Source organism: Mesoplodon bidens, assembly GCF_964165515.1.
Source record: "Mesoplodon bidens genome assembly, chromosome: 8".
NCBI lineage: Eukaryota > Metazoa > Chordata > Mammalia > Artiodactyla > Ziphiidae > Mesoplodon > Mesoplodon bidens.
The window spans coordinates 107259507-107277084 of NC_138165.1; the positions used below are offsets into that span (position 1 = coordinate 107259507).

Genomic DNA, 17578 nt, shown 5'->3' on the forward strand with positions numbered 1-17578 from the left:
AAAATAAAAAGACAGCAAATGAGGGCGGAGAGTGGCAGATCCGTACCTGGATTACCGAGGGTCCAGGGCCATGATTTTCGACTTGGGGGTCCTACCCCATGAGTGGTTTGTGAAATCGGTGCGGTGGATCCGAGATGGCATTGAAGAAAGAAAATGGAATGGCGTGAAGTGGAACAGCATGGGAGCTCAGAGCACATCGCACACAGCATAGATAAGTGCCAGTTCACGAGCATTGCTTCACGCGTGAGCGTCTGTTTACCCGGCCTCGCAGTGAACTTTCCTTCTTACCGTGGGCGGTGGCCTGAAACCTTTGAAAGCCACCGGGCCAGGAAAACAGGGGTGTGGGCGGGAAGGTGGAGGAGGCCACTCGATCAGAGTGGGGGACACTATACCAGCCAGAGGGCCACCCTTCCCTCTGTGCCCGGGGAGGAGACATCAGGGCAGCAGGGGCCCTGGGGGCCTCACAGCTGAGGAGGCCTGTGAGCTGGGCTGGTATAAAAGGAGAGAGAGGCGTCAAGCATTTCAGAAGGAAGGAACAGCACGTGCCCAGGCTAGACAGGTGGAAGGGCTTGGCTTGTGCAGGGGGCAGCAGGAGGTGGGGGTGGAGGGGGCTGAGCAGAGAGGAGGCGTGGCTCAGAGCTCCGGGTGCTGGAGGGTAACGATGTGTATTTATTTCCAACCCAGGTTTTAGAGTTGCCGCGATTCCACAGTTGTGCAGGACCAGTAAGGCTGGGGCTTATGTGCTGCTATTTATCGCTCTGTGGGCAGCTGGTGGGGGGCCCATCCCCGCCTCTGTGCCCTCACCCCTGCCCCGCCCACCTCGTGTTAACCCAACAGAGGAGCGAGCTCACGGGGGACTCACTCTGGGGCTGGGGGCCGAAGGGGCCCACAGATGTATTTGTTCTACCCGTGCAACATTTCTTAACCTATAGTTCATTTAAAACCCAGGAGCCTTCATTCCGAATTCTATTTCCAGCTTCTTTTCAAACGTTGGGAGAACTACCAGCACTGGGTCCCCGTGGCAGCCTGGCCATGCCTGGCTGCAGCTGCACAGCCGCTGCCCGCTGGCGTAGGGCACTGGAGCCCCAGCACAGGCGTCCACGGACCCCTGCCAGCCCTGTGAGCACTGATCCTGCCCCTGCTGTGGGCAGTGGACCATCAGTGACACGCACACAGGGTCACTTCTGAGAAGGACAACTAAATGGGGAGTGGGCTGGCCGCCATGCAAGGTGGCGAGAGGCTAGGAGCAGCCAGGATGCCTGAGTCGTGCTCTGCAGCTACTGACGGGGCTCATCCTGCAGCCTGGGGGACCTTCACTGGGGCCTTGGAGCCCGTGGCGCTCTCCTCGAGCTAATGCCATGATTTCGTCACGAGCACACTTCCAAAGCTAGTCATAATGGTGCAACTCTGAAAAGGATATGGCCAAGACAGAAAAAGAAGTTGCCACGTAACACCCCCTGCGGGAGCTGTGACCCCCATCCTGGCTCCCGGAAGGGAGGTGCTGACCACAGCCCTGTCTGTTCTCTTGCCCCTGCAGTGCTGTGGGGTCGACTTCGAGGTCAAAGCCTTTGCCACACACAGCACAGATACGGAAGAGGACAAAATTCCCAAGAAGTAAGAGTGTAGCTGTGGGAATATGTGAGGGGTCTGTGGGGAAGGGCTGGAGATAAGAGACCACCCTCCCACTTTATGTCCGAGTGGCAGAATCTTCCCACAGGGCCGTTGTGGCCGGGTAATGGAGCCTCCCCAGGTCAGGACCGTCAGGATGAACCATCTCCACATGAGGTGGGGGACAATGGCTGACCATTTGGGGGGAAAAAAACAAAAGAAAATGACAGGGGAGGTGGCAACCTCAAGGGCTCATGTAAGCCCTTAAAAGCCTCCAGATCCCCTCTTTCTTTAGTTTTCTTCTTCTTTTCTAATTCTTCTTCTTTTGTAATTTCTTTGTTGCAGTAAAATATACATAACATGAAGTTTACCATTTTAACCATTTTAACCATTGTCAAGTGTACAATTCAGTGGCATTAAGTACATTCATTACGTTGTGTAATCAGTTACACCGCTGTCTGCTATCCATACCCCGAGGTATCTATACCCCAAATGCTGTCATCACCCCAGACAGAAACTCTCTCTGCCCATTAGGCAGTGACTCCATTCCTCCTGTACTCCCAGGCTCTGGTGCTCATTTTTCTTGTTCCTGAACAAGGTTTCCAGTTGTGCCCTCAACACTTTCTCTATATGCTCAACATTCACACCTATGGACACTTACACCAAACAGCAATAACAGGGCATCTCATCTGTAGAGAGTTTTGAAGCCTGTCACATAGGCGCACATCCCCACATCAGCTTCACCCGAGAGGAGGCCAAGCCGGGGTCCTAACAGAGGGTGAGAGGGACCCTTGGAGAGCTGACTGGTCCACACCACCCACCAGGCCCCGCCCCCCAGACCTGATCCCTCTACTGGTCCATCCTGCATCCATCGGCAGCATCCCTGAGGGATCCCAGCCTGGGGATGGGGAGGCGGACCTGGTAGGCCGTCCTGAGGAGGCCCAGGCTCTGATCCGGGGAACCATCGGTGACTTTTCATCCACAGGAGCTCTGTGCGTTTGCTGATCCGGAAGGTACAGCATGCGCCACGCGAGATGGGTCCCCAGCCCCAAGCGGAGGCCTCCTGGCAGTTCTTCATGTCCGACAAGCCCCTGCACCTCGCCGTCTCCCTCAGCAAAGAGGTGACTGTGGAGCCGGCCTGGGGACAGCCTACCAGGCCCTCTGCTTGGGGGTGTGCTGCAGGCAGTCTTGGGGACAGTGATAGTTAAAGCACCAACATTTGGGGATGACTGGCTTTTCTCATAATTTGGAGCCAGTAAACGTGACCCTTAGGATAGGGCCAAACTGGCTTGCATTCCACTCACTGTGGGTCCCGACAACTTGGAGGTAGGGGATTTCCCATACCCCCAGCCCAGGCTGTCTTTGCCCCCTGTCTGCCCCCAGGGGCCTCTTTACTAGTGTGTCATCAATGGGTGTGGTGTTAACAAATTGTTTACTTCCCTGCGCACTTAAGTTTGGCGGTAACGGTGAGGGGGTGAGCATGTCATGTGTGAAAATCACGGCCGAAAAAGATGAAGAAACACTGGCCAAGGCTGTCTCTGGTCCCTCTGGTCAACAAGAGTCATGCACACACATTGGCCAGCAGACTCTGTGTGTGCGTGTGTGTCTGTCTGTCTGTCTGTGTGTGTGTGTGCATGCGTGTGCACGCGCAAGGACATGAGCACCTGGGCTAGATCACACAGAGTCACTGCTGGGCAAGCTCTGCCTGTGGGCTTCCCCGCTGATTTCTCCTCATTTCACTTATTCTGCCCCCAATAACCTCATGATTCCACTCAAGACCCCCGGGGCTAACTCTGCGTGACTCTCAGGACTCGGGCGTTGGGGCCAGAGCCCCATCATCCGCCTCAGCCTCCCACAGATGGGGCAGAACCTGCTCCAGACCCTTCTCCACAGGAAATGTGATGCCATCACCTTGTCTTCCTTGAAAGTGTGGGCATTCATCCACTTTTATTCCAGTTAAAGGACTGAGATGAATTTAACAAGATATGGCCACACTCTCTTCCCCTTTTCTGACTTATCTGCTGACTTCTTCAGATCTATTACCATGGGGAACCCATTCCTGTGACTGTGACCGTGACCAATAATACAGAGAAGACGGTGAAGAAGATTAAAGTGCTAGGTAGGACCTTCTGCTCGAACCTGGACGGCAGAGTCTTCCAGGTTCCCAATCTAGTCATATTTCCCAAGGGTCTCTCCTCTGGTCAGTAAGGCCCCCCGGGGCCTTGGAACTGCCCGTTTGTCTCTGTCGTCACACGGCAGGACCTTAGAGGAGGAGGGTGTCCTCTCCTGCAGCCTCGTGCCCAGCTTAGGGTTGTCTTCTGTCCTGGGACAGCATCCCCGACAGGGCATCTTCCCGTCCTTCCTTGTCACGCCTTCCTTGAGGGGCCCCTGTGCCAGGTCTCAGGGTAAGTGCGGGAGGTGTTTTCTTTCTGAACAGTGTAGTGGGGAGCCCTGGCCTGGGAACCCTGGGCCCCGCTGTGGGCTCGAACTGTGCACGTCCTCTTGGAATTTAGCGGGCAGCCACGGCAGTGTTCCCGGACTACCTTCCCAGGTTTCGTTAGGTACTGACCGATCACACTGGACATGCTTTGTAAGTGGTAATCCTACTGTCACTGCTACTGTTGAGTCACCATGATGTGATGGCCAAGCCTCCTGAATACTCAGGAGATGCGCCTCCCGCTTGCTGGCCCTGCCCACTTCCTCAGCTCAAAGGGCGTCAAAGTGCACGGGATGCTCCTAGATCTTGGTCTTATATGGGTGATGTAAAAAAGACATGATAAAATGACCTGGGAGGGAGACCTCTCTGTTCACTTCTCCCTCAGGCACTCGATGGCTGAGACAGAGTTAGACTCACAGTGTGTTAGGGTGACCAAGCATCCTGGGTTGACCAGGACCAAGGACGCAGGACTTTCAGTGCTAAAATGGGGCCAGTCCCAGGCAGACCAGGATGGTTGGTCACCCTAAGTGCCATATACCACGTTCCTCTTTCCCTCTTATCCATCACAGAGAAGACTCAGGAATTTGATGCATACATACTAAAAAATTCTAGATTTTTCTTGATGCTAATATACATGCTTAGTTTATGGCTTTGTTTTTATGTTGGTTTAGTTCTTATGCCTTTAAGTCTTTGTAGGACCTGGCATTATTTGTTTAGCATGTTGTATGTAGTGTCAATACAGTATTCCACAAAGCAGCAGGATTGAGAAAGTATCATTTGATACTTAGATTTTAAATTATTTCTCAAAGTTTTATGAATCCTAACATCGAAGCCCCTAATTTTTGAAAGAAGCTGTTGAATTTCTGAAGCAAGATGTTAAGCACTTTCTATAGGCCGAGCACTGTGCTGAGTGCTTCACACAAATTGTTTTTCTGATTCTCAAATTTGATTTTAATAGAGATTAAAAATCATCTTTTTAATCATCACAACAACCATATAAGTTAGATGCAATTATCATTCTCATTTTGCTGATGGGGAAGTTGAGGCTTAGAGGAGCTCAGTAATTACCCCACAGCAGATGTATAAGCTGGGATGTGAACCCAAGTGGTCTGGCCCCAGAGCCCACCTTCCTATCCACCATGCTACACCCACAAATCAACCCTGTGCTGCCTCCAGGTGGTTTCTAGCTTGGATACCTGAAGGGGATGCTCATTAAACAAGATAGAGAAGGCTGGAAGGGAGTGTATTTGGGGAAAGAGAGCACATGGTGAGTTTTGGGACACCGGGAGATTGTGTGTTTTGGAAGGATACCCACGGATGTGCCCTGAGCTCAGCAGGGAGGAGGAGCCTCCCAGGAGGTGTAGTTTTAGGAGACTGGCTCATGGGTAGGCTTGACACAGAGCAGGTTATTGGTGAATGGAAGTGGCCTGAGGACAGAACAGAAATCTCAGCCTTAAAGCCGAGCCTGAGAGGTGCACTCAAATGGCCATTAGGGAAGACCAACCACGTCCCCTGGAAGGCACCACGCAGGACTCCGCACCGAGTCACCCTACCCTGTCCCCCCTTTGCAGTGGAACAAGTGGCCAACGTGGTTCTCTACTCGAGTGATTATTACACCAAGCCGGTGGCCATGGAGGAAACACAGTGAGTAGTGGGTTGGGTTTCTATTTCCTGGGCGGCTCCAGCTTCTTTGTCAAGTTCCCATTTTGGTCATCGCTGAAGAAGGAAGTAGAACGGTCAGCTAGCTCCCCAGCCCTCCACTTCCTTCCCCTGTTCTCACTTCAAGGACTGCAAAGAAAGTTAGCATCTTGATCCCGTGCTCACTAACAAGAATTCTGAGAGCTGGGTCAAGCTAAGGAATGATGGAGAGGAGAGAAATAAAGGCTGAAATGTCACAGTGGGAATGTCTAGAACTTTCTATTGATCCTTGAATAAGTGGGTAGGAATTTGATACTGTTTCTGCCCCCAGAGCAGAAAATCAAATGACCTGTCAGCCCAGTCAAGGGTTCCCTATCTTTTGATCTTCTCCATAACTTGAAAATCTGATACCAGTGACAACTGGATTAGGATGATATGTCAGTTCTCAGCCACTTGTTGTTAGTGACTTTTCTCCCTTCATTAGAAGAAAAAACAAACGCGAGGATTTCCCAGGTGGTCCAGTGGCTAAGACTCCGTGTTCCCAGTGCAGGGGGCCTGGGTTTGATCCCTGGTCAGGGAACTAGATCCCACATGCTGCAACTAATAGTTCACATGCTGCAACTAAAGATCCTGCGTGCCATAACTAAGTCCCAGCGCGGCCAAATAAATTAAAAAAAAAAGATATGAAAAACAAATGGGAATCCTGTGATGGCTTCTTCATGGTGGAGCGAGAGACCTAACCAGTTTTGCTTTGTGCTAGGCAGTCAGGTTCATGAGGCACACAGGCTTCTGGGGGTTATGCCTTCCCCCAGAGAGGATTGCTTGGGAAGGTGTTTTTTCTAAGCATTGTTGTATGCAAAAAATATTATCACGGTTAGAGGAAGGGGGGTTCGGGGAAGGGGGTGAGGAAAGACAGCTGATTCAGCAAGATAACACTGCATGATATTTAAAAGGCGACTTCAGGATAAACTGTTACTTAAAGCAGATCCTGACCTACGTTTACTTATAGGTCTAGAGAGGAGAGAGGAAGGAAAGAACCATAACTCACTGACTTGGGGCCAGGCCTGGGGTCTGCTCTACCTTTTAGGCTGTGTCCTTGAACATCCGTGTGTCCTGGGCGTCTTCCTGGCTCACCTTTTGGCACGTGCCCAACAATGATAGGAGAAACTGGTCCCCAGCTGAGTTTTCCCCTAATAGACCCCATTACCTGGTCCTCTTTACGGCTCTTGGTTACGTTTTGCATCAAGGACTCCCAGAAAACTGGGAACCATCCTCCGGTACACTCAAAAGGGTGGGAGGCAGGGAGATTGAAAGTGGGGCTTCTGGGGCCCTGGTGGGCAGGGCTTCTGGGAACCAGGTCAGACCTGACACCCAAGCTGCCGCCCACCATCCAATCCCAATCCCGAAGGCGCTGGGAAGTGGCCGGGCGGGACTTTGGCCCCAGGCCTTGGCATAGGCCTTCGGCAAGGGCTGCTGCAGGAAAGGCCATCGTCCAAGCCCCATCCCGGGGGCCCCTTCCTACTACAACTACCTTTCCAGTATAATTTCTGCTTCTGTCACTCTGCTGCCCAAACTAAGCTCATTAAGAGAAGTTCTACCAGGCCCCAGATGCAGGGATGTGGGCCACCTTGGGCTCAAGCAGGGTTCTGTAAAGGGCATGCCCAGGAGCCTCCTGTGTGCACTTGGAGGCCAGAGAAGACACAGCCGCCTTCGACTCCCCAGGGAGATGGAGGAGGGGACCCATCCCGAGGGTGGCAGTGGGACTCCCCGTCTGTTACAGAGCAGGCTGGGGAAAGGGCCCGAGGCTGGCTCCTGGACAGTGTTTTCAGGGCCCTGCCTTCTCCTGGCTGGGCACAAGGACAGAGGGTGTGCCAGGAGCATGGACACGGCTTGCCTGGGCTCTGGGGTCAGAGAGGGCAGGCGGCTGCATGGGGGCTGTTGACACAGGCCAGGCAGGGGTCAGCACGTGGGTGAGTGGCAGAGCCAACTCTCCATCCTCAGGTGCTGTTCTGTGAGTCGGGATGCTGCCCGGCCTGGGGAGACCGCGCCACTCTGCCCCCAGCTGCACCCAGGCCCACAGAGCCGCCCAGTCTGAACAGCTCACAGTGGAGGACCCGGCCCTTCTCGCACCCCTCCTGCCTGGGCACACGCTGAAACCTCCCGACAGTGACGACTCCCAGCCTGGGCTTGTTGCTGGCACTGGCCAGTTGGCCCTGCAGCCCACTGTGTGGTTCACAAAGTCTCAGAAGGAGACGGGGTGTGGTCCCTGACTCTTGGGCCTGTCTCACTTCACCCCACAAGACATTCTAGAAATTCAGCAATCAGAACAGGCTGAGGGACTTGAGAAACGTTCTAACGTTGCTGCTAGCCTGTTGTGAGACGTCACCAATGCTGTTCTTCTCACAAGGCAAAGACACAGGCACCTGAACTATCTTTCCCATGAGTCGCAGAGAACGTGGGTTCTAGAAAATGCTTGATGGCACACAGAGTCTCATGGGGGCGATGGTGGCTTCAAGGCTGTAAGAGCAGTCGGCTAAATCTGCTGTTTCTTCCTGCAGGGAAAAAGTGCCACCAAACAGCACCTTGACCACAACGCTGACCCTGGTGCCCCTGCTGGCGAACAACCGCGAGAGAAGGGGCATCGCCCTGGATGGGAAAATCAAGCACGAGGACACGAACCTTGCCTCTAGCACCATGTGAGCCCCGAGACTCAGTGCTGCGGTGGCGCTGGTCTACATCCCCTCCTCGTCCCAGCCCTGGGCTCACGGCTTGCACACGCAGCCTGGTGGCAAAGCACGTGCTTGCGGCCCCAAGCAGGGACCCCACTCCCACCCCTGGTGTGACACAGTGGCTACAGCTCTGGGCCTTGTGCTGAGCCCCAACTCCCCTGCTTGCTCTCTGGGCCACCCTGGGCAGATAACTGGAGCTGTCTTGAGAACCTCAGTTTTCCCATCTGTAAAGTGTGGGAGCGACAGCTCCTCAGAGAGAGGTTTTGAGGGTTATGTGAGACAGTCCGTGTAAAATATGGTGCCTGGCACACAATAAGTGCTCCAGAAATGTCAGCTGTTACCTTCAAAAATATCATTAGCTAGTGTAGAGCCCTGAGCACATGAACTGAGTGCCCCAGCTGGCTCCACGAATGGTGGAAATGTCATTTATGCATGTCCATCAGGAAAGGTAAAGAATAGGAGGTCCTGCGGGCTACAGAGGTCAGTTCAATTTAAATGAAAATAAGCACTGATATGATGACCCGGCTCAGAGAACCATGGCCGAACTGAGCCAGCAGATCCAGTAAAAACTAGAACGAAGCTTCTACGTCAAATAGCCCTGTCATTCCTCACCATCCTCCGGGGCTTCCATTCCCAGCGGCGTGTCTGCTGGTGAGCCCTGAGGGTTTGGCGTAGGAGCTGCCACCCAGGCTCGGGCCCTTCGCTGCCATCTCCCCCTCCAGCCCTGTGTGTTCCAAGGCCCCAGCGATCAGCTCCAGGTGATGCCATCGGGAAGAGCTGTCGCGTTTGCCCTCCCTGACCCCGTATAGCTCCGAGAGGAACAGCGGGGTCAGCGAACATTGGGCAGAAAGCAGGATCTTGGGAGTCAAAGGATTTTCTGAGGATGATTTGCCAGTTGGTGTGTCAGATTCTAAAGCACATCTGTGATGCTCTGGGAGAGAGCCGAGCAGGGAGATTGATGCCCTAGATCCGCGAACTCGAGGGCAAAGGAATCACGACATCCACAGCGGCCCACTGCATTTGTAAAGATCTTTTGTGGTTCACGGAGTATTTTATAAACATGCCAGTCTCTCCATGCTTTTGTGAGGAAGGTGAATTTATACTCATTTCACAGATAAGGAAATTGAGGCTCCACCAGAATGAGAACTTGAGCCAAGGTCACCGGGTCAGTTAATGGCAGAGCAAAGCCCACCCCGAATCCCGAGCCCCCCTTTCACCCAGCGTCAGGGCTGCCTTCCAGTGCCCCCAGACAGTGAGGACACAGCAGAGCCTGGATGACGCAGTGGGGAGAGGTGGGGTTGATTCATCCGGATTTTACTTCCCGCTTCTCCCCTCCCTGCATTCTTCTGTTTTTCTTTTCTGTTTGAGCAGCATAAAGGAGGGCATAGACAAGACCGTCCTGGGGATCCTGGTGTCTTACCAGATCAAGGTGAAGCTCACGGTGTCAGGGTGAGTGTCCAGCTCCAGCACTCTGCCTGCTCTATCTTGGCCATCAGTAGTCTGAATGGTTTCATTCCTGAGTGACTGGGAGACAGAAAGCAAGAAGAGTCCACAAATTCTATCGATTACATAGCAGAGTTTTAGAGAGACTCTATTTATCTAGTTTCACAATTCTACCTGATATAACATTACGGGGGAAAAGGTAGAAAAGCAGACTACGAAACACGTGCACTGTTGGTACCACTTGGCAAAAATGGGTGTGCCTGTGCTCACGTGTGGAAGCTGATATAAAACAGGAGAATCAGTTGAGCATCTGATTGTACTTTGGAAAAGACTGGAGGCTGTGAAATGAACTCACAGTGCATCCTGGTCCACCTGCCTCTCAGGAGGCATCCATCCATGACGGGAAGAGCCTGCCTTTCCTCCCCAACGAGCAATCACAGGACTGGGGAGTCTTCTTTTCATACAAGAGCACGACTGTCTCAGAGTTCTGAGGAAATGGTTTCCCATCTTTTTTGAAATCAATTTCTTTCCATTTAAAAATCTTATCAGAAGGGAAAAACTCGACTTCTCATTTTCCTTTTCAAATTCCACTGCCAGAGGCTCTGGCCTTTTACCTCGATCAGCCTTTGGTAGTTCAGCCATCAAAGCAAATCCACGTGTATATTCCCTAGGGCTCAGTAGGTGAAGAGTTCCCCAAATTTTGGTTGGGGCAACAAAGTAGAACATGGGTTGATTCTGCAAATTTCGTTAACACAGTGTGTGTAGCTGTGTTTTTCAAAGTGTATAGTGTTTTCTTTCATCTTCTCTGAGAGGATCTAAAACAGGGTCCAGTGTAGCAGTCAAGGTAAGTGATCGGCAGGTAGTTCACAGTGACCTTTGTGGCCCAGAGAGAAATTCTGGACCGAGGTTTATTCTTGAACATTAGGGCTTGAACCTACGTAATTCCTCTTTTTAACTAACCCACTTGAGAAAGAGATGAAATCACAAGTAGAGAGGAGTAGCTGAGTTGGCTATTAGGGGTGCGAAGAGGAACGTGGCGGGGACGTGTCCAGCCTCTGAATAACGGCAAGTAAGGTTGTGTTACCACTGTGGAGAGTGACCACAGCCCTGTTTGCTTTGTGTTTCCTAGCCTTCTGGGAGAGCTCACCTCCAGGTAAACCCCTTCATCTTCCTTCTCTGCTTGATTCCAAGATATCAAAGGGGACAAACCGGGGCTTCAAAACAGTGACAGTGAAGTCTGGTTTCCCAGCTGTCATGCTCAGAGGTCTTAGGAGATGATGCCCCTAACACCCTGCAGACCTTGGCTGATAGGTGTGGGGTTGGGGATGTTCCTCTGAGACCGTAGCTGGGCCTGCACCTGGGTGAGGACACACACATACACACACACTCAGAAAACTGGCACACTCCTTCAGCTGCCCGTGTGTGTGTGGGGGGGGAGGGGTAAAATATACATAACGTGAAGTTTACCACTTTACCCTTTTAAAAGTGTACAGTTCAGTGGCATCAGGGGCATGCACAGTGTTGTGCCACCGTCAGCACTCTCTAGCTCCTGTACGCTTTTCCCAGCCCAAAAGGAAACCCCTTACCTATTATGCCGCCTCTCCCATTCTCCCCTCTCCCTCATCCCTGGCAACCACTAATCTGCTTTCTAGCTCTGTAGATTTGCCTAATCTGGACATGCTGTATGAATGGAATCAGGCAATATTTGTCCTTTTGTGGCTGGCTTCTTCCCTTGACATCATGTCTGCAAGGTCCATGTTGTAGCACGTGTCAGCACTTCATTCCTTCTTATGGCCGAGAAATACTCCATGGTATGGACGGACCACATTTTGGTTGGTGGACATTTGGGTTGTTTCCACCTGTGGGCGACTGTGATTAGTGACGGCAGCCATTTAAATCACACACAGAGGCAGCAGGTAAGACAAGTCTGAGGCAGGCACTGACCTTACCTATTCCTTCACCGACTCTTATCGCCTCCCCTCACATGGAGCCCAGGCTGTGCCTTCTCTCCTAGACCCCGGCCACATTCGGGTCCGCCAGCAGCGCCTTAGCAGCAGAAGTGCTTTGACCGAAGCAGTAACCCCAGGGTGGGAGGTGATGGGTCTGGGTCCTGGGTGAAACAAGGAGTAACCCTTGATTCCCACACCCCTTTCCATTCTTCCTGTGCCTACATTTCCCTTCCACGCCTTCCTGACTCCTTGCCTTCCTTTTTTAAAAATTAATTATTTAATTAATTTATTTATTTATTTTCGGCTGCATTGGGTCTTTGTTGTGCGCGAGGGCTTCTCATTGCGGTGGCTTCTCTTGTTGCAGAGCACTGGCTCTAGGCGTGTGGGCTTCAGTAGTTGTAGCACGCGGGCTCAGTAGTTGTGGCGCACAGGCTTAGTTGCTCTGTGGCATGTGGGTTCTTCCCAGACCAGGGCTCGAACCCGTGTCCCCTACATTGGCAGGCGGATTCTTAACCACTGCGCCACCAGGGAAACCCTGTTGCCTTCCTTTTTTAATATAAATTCCAAGTCGCCTCGAAGCCCTTTAGCCTCTGGAGTTGGGTAGACCCTGCTCATCCTTGTTCTGCTCTCTGCAAAGGGACTGTGTGTGGCCTTACACAGGTTTAACACGTAAAAAGTGGTTACATTTTTGCAAAGGATATTTTTCAAAACTATCCTTATTCTCCAGGATTTCACCTCTTCTCTACCCATAATATCATGTCCCTGAAACTAATAACCAGGAGGAAGGGGGACCTAAAAATCCTAGCTGCCTCAGCCTCTCGCAAGTGGAGTTTCTAGACTACATTCCAGGGAATACATTTAAAATTCCTTCTTGACCACTTCCTGATTTCTGGTTTGTTTTGTTTTGACTCTCACTGAGTCCTCTTTCAGCTGGGCCCTGGGGATCTTTCACGAAGCTCTGCAACCCCAGCTCCCAGCTCTTGGCTGTGCATTTACAATTGTGTGCGTGTTCTCACCGCTCTTCATCCTTTTTTTTTTCCAGTGAAGTGACCGCTGACGTGCCGTTCCGCCTCATGCACCCCCAGCCTGAAGACCCAGGTCAGTCTCGCGTTATCTTGCCTTCCTCTAGTCCTTTACCACTCACAGATTTATTACGTACTCACTGCTAGTCTTCTCTGACCGCATCTCTGAGCACAGGCAGGGCCAGGTGGCCGAGGTTCCAGGCCACCTTCAAGTGCCTGGGCCCCCCCTCCCAGAAATGAGTGCCCGGCTACTAGGTCATGGGCCAAGTGGCTTGTCCACTTCCGGTGAGTGTGTGGAGGATGTAGCATCCCTGCTTGGATACGGGCCGTCTCATTTGGTTTTATCAGGAATGATTTAAAAGCAGAAGCTTTGCTGTGAACAGACATGGATTCATTTTTTTTTTTTTTTTTTTTTTAGTGTTTTTGTCCTTGTGATGAGAAGTCTTAGGATCTATTCTCTCTCTTTAAAAAAAATTTTATTTATTTATTTATTTATTTGGCTGCGCCTGCTCTTCGCTGCGGCATGTGGGATCTTTTAGTTGCGGCGTGCATGCGGGATCTGGTTCCCTGACCAGGTGATCGAACCCGGGCCACCTGCTTTGAGAGCGCGGAGTCTTAACCCCCAGGGTTAAGTCCAGGACCCCCAGGGAAGTCCCCAGACCTGGATTTAGATTTAAAGAAAATTTAAGTGAAAAGTAAATTTGACAGCCTGAGGCTTTTGCATTTCATTTGGAAGCATTAATAGGAATTTAGAAGATGATGAGTATTTCTGACAATGGCAATTATGATGAGAATACAGAAAATACTAGAAAAGAGGGTCAGGCTGGGTTCCTAATACCTTGGCTCCTTTGAATTGTAAATCCGTTGGCTCTTGTATGGATGTTAAAAGTAAATTAAGTAATGGTTGTACAGCTCTGTGAGCAAACTAAAACCCATGGGCCTGTACATGTAAAAAGGTAAATTGTATGATATATGAATTAGATCTTAATACAGCTCTTTTAAAAGGGCTAAATGAAGCGGCAAAAATAATGTAGGTGCAATCTCAGAAATTCTGAGGAAAAATTCTCCGCTGTGTGTTAAGGTGGCTTAGTTGGCAGGAAAAAAAAAAAATGGACCTGTATGGATGAGAACCGTCCCGAGTTATAGTAATTAAGAACATTTTAAGTAAAAGTGGTATAAACAAGCAGGATTTTTTTTCTTATATTTTATAAAGAGCTTTTCTACGTTGATAATGAAATGGCATTTAAACATTAGGATGAGCCCCATATTCATTTTGGCTTTGTCTCAAAACTATTTTGTCTCAAAGTATCTCTTCCAAATATTTTAGATTCAAATACTCAAAACTTTTGGAAGTTTGCCAAAAACTTCCCTTGGGGGAAAAATACAGTCTAACCATATTTTTTTTATTCATTTATGCTTGTATCATTAAAATACTATTTTTAACTTTGTGAGATTGAGACACATTCTGGTCCCTTTCAAGGACATTCTAAAAGGCTATTTTAAAACTATGACCGGAGGAGATGTCATAGTTTGTGTCAGATCATTTTCTGGCCCCGTGAACAGACTTTATGACTTCACTTGGGGGAATTGGAGTTATTCCTTTTCTGGGTATGACATTTTCATGTTCCAGTCATTATGGCCCTCACACTGAACATATCATAACATCAAGGCTAAACCAATGATCTTTTTTTTTTTTTTTTTTTTGTGGTACGCGGGCCTCTCACTGTTGTGGCCTCTCCCGTTGCGGCTCACAGGCTCCGGACGCGCAGGCTCAGCAGCCATGGCTAACAGGCCCAGCCGCTCTGCGGCATGTGGGATCCTCCCGGACCGGGGCACGAACCCGTGTCCCCTGCATCGGCAGGCGGACTCTCAACCACTGTGCCACCAGGGAAGCCCCCAATGATCTTTTATACTATGAGATTTTGGGGAGAAAGGACAAATCACCCCATGGCCTCGAAATTTTGATTTCCAGAGGTTTATGAGTCCCAAGTTTCATTCACAGATGCATGCTCACATCTTACCTGCCTGGTAAGATGGTCCCCGGTGCCCTGAGTTGAGATGGGTAGATGCTAAGCAGAGAAAGCATAAGTTGGAGTTAAGAAGCCCTGCCAGGGCCAGGGGCCAAGTAATTTGTATGTAATAAGTTCTGGAGAAATGCTACCAGAACTTATTACATACAAGGGTGGAGGGGGTCCAGTATGGTTCTTGCCCAGGGTTTTTTTGATGAGTCAGCCTCTCTGTAGGTCCCCTGTGATTAGCAGCCCACACAGACACTTCCCTCCTGGTACTGCCTTCCAGACAGGCACAAGAGATAAGGGCAGTGGCTCAGCCCTGCCACAAGCTCCCCCAAACCCTCTGGAGCTGTGTAGCCTCACTTAGCTCTTCCTGGCTCACCATGGTGGGTGGTGAGGCGATTACACTAGGACTTTACTAGGTGGGCAGCGGAAAGCTAAAACAAAAACAAAAACAAGGGGCTTCCCTGGTGGCGCAGTGGTTAGGAATCTGCCTGCCAGTGCAGGGGACACGTGTTTGATCCCTGGTCCGGGAAGATCCCACATGCCGCGGAGCAGCTAAGTCCATGCGCCACAACTACTGAGCCTGTGCTCTAGAGCCCGTGCTCCGCAACAAGAGAAGCCACTGCAGTGCGAAGCCCGCGCCCCACGACGAAGAGTAGCCCCTGCTCGCCGCAACTAGAGAAAGCCCGTGTGTAGCAACAAAGGCCCAACGCTGCCAAATAAATAAATAAGAAAAAATAATTAAAAAAACAAAAACAAAAAGCAGAAAACCTCACAAAGAATTAGCAATAACCCTGGGTCTGCAAAATATATGTGAAAATCTAACCCACTCCCCGCACCCGCCCTCCACCCCAAGATCAATGTGTTAAGAGAGAAATCAAACTCCCTGAGGGGCCAGGGAGTGGTTCTCAAGCTTTAGTCACCCCCTCCCCCCAGCCACTGGAGTACTGGTTCAGTGTCAAGTCCCAGGACTCACCCCTAGAGAGCCGGACCGTGGAAGTCAGGGCCCGGAGTGTGGGTCGTAACAGCTCCTGGGGACTCTGATCTGGACAGGGTCCAAAGGGCACATAGGGAGAAAGGCTTAGAAAGGAGAAGCACAACATCAGAGCGGCTGAGGCTAATCAGGGAAAGGGTCCTAGCGGCGAGGTTGTGGCTGATTCCATCTGGGGAGGTGAAGGTTGTGGTGGCAACTTTTAGAGGAAGCGATGGTTAAAAATGCGGGGAGAAAGGCCCTCCGAGTGGGGAAATGGCAAAGAAGCAGGAATTACACGCCATTCTCGTGAAATGCGTATATCTAGGCCTTTTATTCCTCCACCTATAAAGTGACCTAACAAAGGAAGAAAATTTCCAGTAGACAGGATTTATGCTAATAGATCTCTCTCTCCTTTCTTCCACGCTCACAGATAAGACCAAGAAAAGGTGAGCACTGCTTGGCGTTATCCCGTTCTGTGACCTCCTTCTCCACAGCCCTAATGTGACCCCTCACAGTTGTTTCTGTTTTTTCTTTTTTTGTAATGCAAGTGCCTGACTTAAGCTTTGATTGCCGAGGCATCCGCTTCAAAGAGGCATCCACTTCAGCAATGGCTATCTCGAATAAACACATTGCCAGCCACTGGACTCGATCAGAGCCAGGCCGGCTCTCCCTCTCCTTTGTTTTAGAGAGTTTGGTTGATTTCAATAACAGATCATTTGAGCCACTTGTTTTTTGTCTTTCTGCACTTTAAGTTCCCGCTCTTCTGTTTTAAATTCACCAATAAAGAGTGAGCCCTCGAAACCCTAGGCCCCCACCTCCAACCCCAATAAAGGCAGAACCCCAGGCCTGTGCGGTGTGCTCTCCCTCCCTACCCACGACCTCGCTGTGTGACCCCAGGTATATGCTGTGAAATTTTCAGGTCCTGTAAGTAATAAACCTTTATTTTCTAGAAGTTTCCAGATGGTTATTGCTGAAGGGCCTCTTGCAGTCTTAACAGGAACCACAAGGGCCAGTCCAACCACAACAGTGGTTATTGATAGGCTGAGATCTGCACAAGACAAGCGCAAACCCCTTTTTGGGTCTTTCCATACACGCCCCGTGCTCTCGATACCGGCGCAGGGCCTGGCTTTCCTTTTGCTCCCTAGTACCAGGACATGCATACACGCATACACACGTGCACACATACGCATAAACGCGCACACACACGCATACACGCGCACACACATGCATACACGTGCACACATACGCATACACGCGCACACATTCACATACACACACACAGTTATTCCGGGCATATATGTCTACTCTGTGGGTTCCTTCCCTTTCTCTGATTTTTGCTTGTTAAAGAGATTTTACTTGAAAAACTATGAGGAGCATGGCATTGTCCCATGTTCCATCACGTAGGAAAATCTTGATCGGTTCCTGTGTTGCAGAAGGGAGATCAAGGATCTTGTTTTCTTCAAGATTTCATTGAAAGCTTCGAAGAACATGCCATGATCAAAGTGTTCTTTGTTTTATTTTAGTTTTCAGGATGAAAATCTTGTTTTTGAGGAGTTTGCTCGTCAAAATCTGAAAGATGGAAGAGAAATTAAGGAAGAGAAGACAGACCAGGAGGCGGCCGTGGATGAGTGAAGAGGCCGGCTCAGGATGGGGGAAATGGGGTCGTTAGCAGTATGGTAGCAGCGCCCCACAGTTAGCCCTTTAGTTATGCTAAATACCAAAGTGCAGGTCTTCTTCACAGAAATAAAGTTTGTCTCTTCTGTC

At 50.6% G+C, this 17578-nt stretch overlaps 1 protein-coding gene across 1 annotated transcript in view; it reads left to right on the forward strand.

Annotated features, from left to right (window-relative positions):
* SAG (S-antigen visual arrestin) overlaps positions 1–17578 on the forward strand; it is a gene marked incomplete at its 5' end in the record, with an annotated part of 30368 nt that extends 12790 nt beyond the window's left edge. Inside the window, 9 exons of the mRNA XM_081242769.1 lie at positions 1538–1614; positions 2594–2729; positions 3643–3727; positions 5617–5689; positions 8242–8379; positions 9784–9861; positions 10985–11008; positions 12847–12906; positions 17338–17578. Coding sequence (XP_081098895.1) covers positions 1538–1614; positions 2594–2729; positions 3643–3727; positions 5617–5689; positions 8242–8379; positions 9784–9861; positions 10985–11008; positions 12847–12906; positions 17338–17446 — 780 coding nt within the window. The 3' untranslated portion in view covers positions 17447–17578. The remainder of the gene's footprint in view (positions 1–1537; positions 1615–2593; positions 2730–3642; positions 3728–5616; positions 5690–8241; positions 8380–9783; positions 9862–10984; positions 11009–12846; positions 12907–17337) is intronic.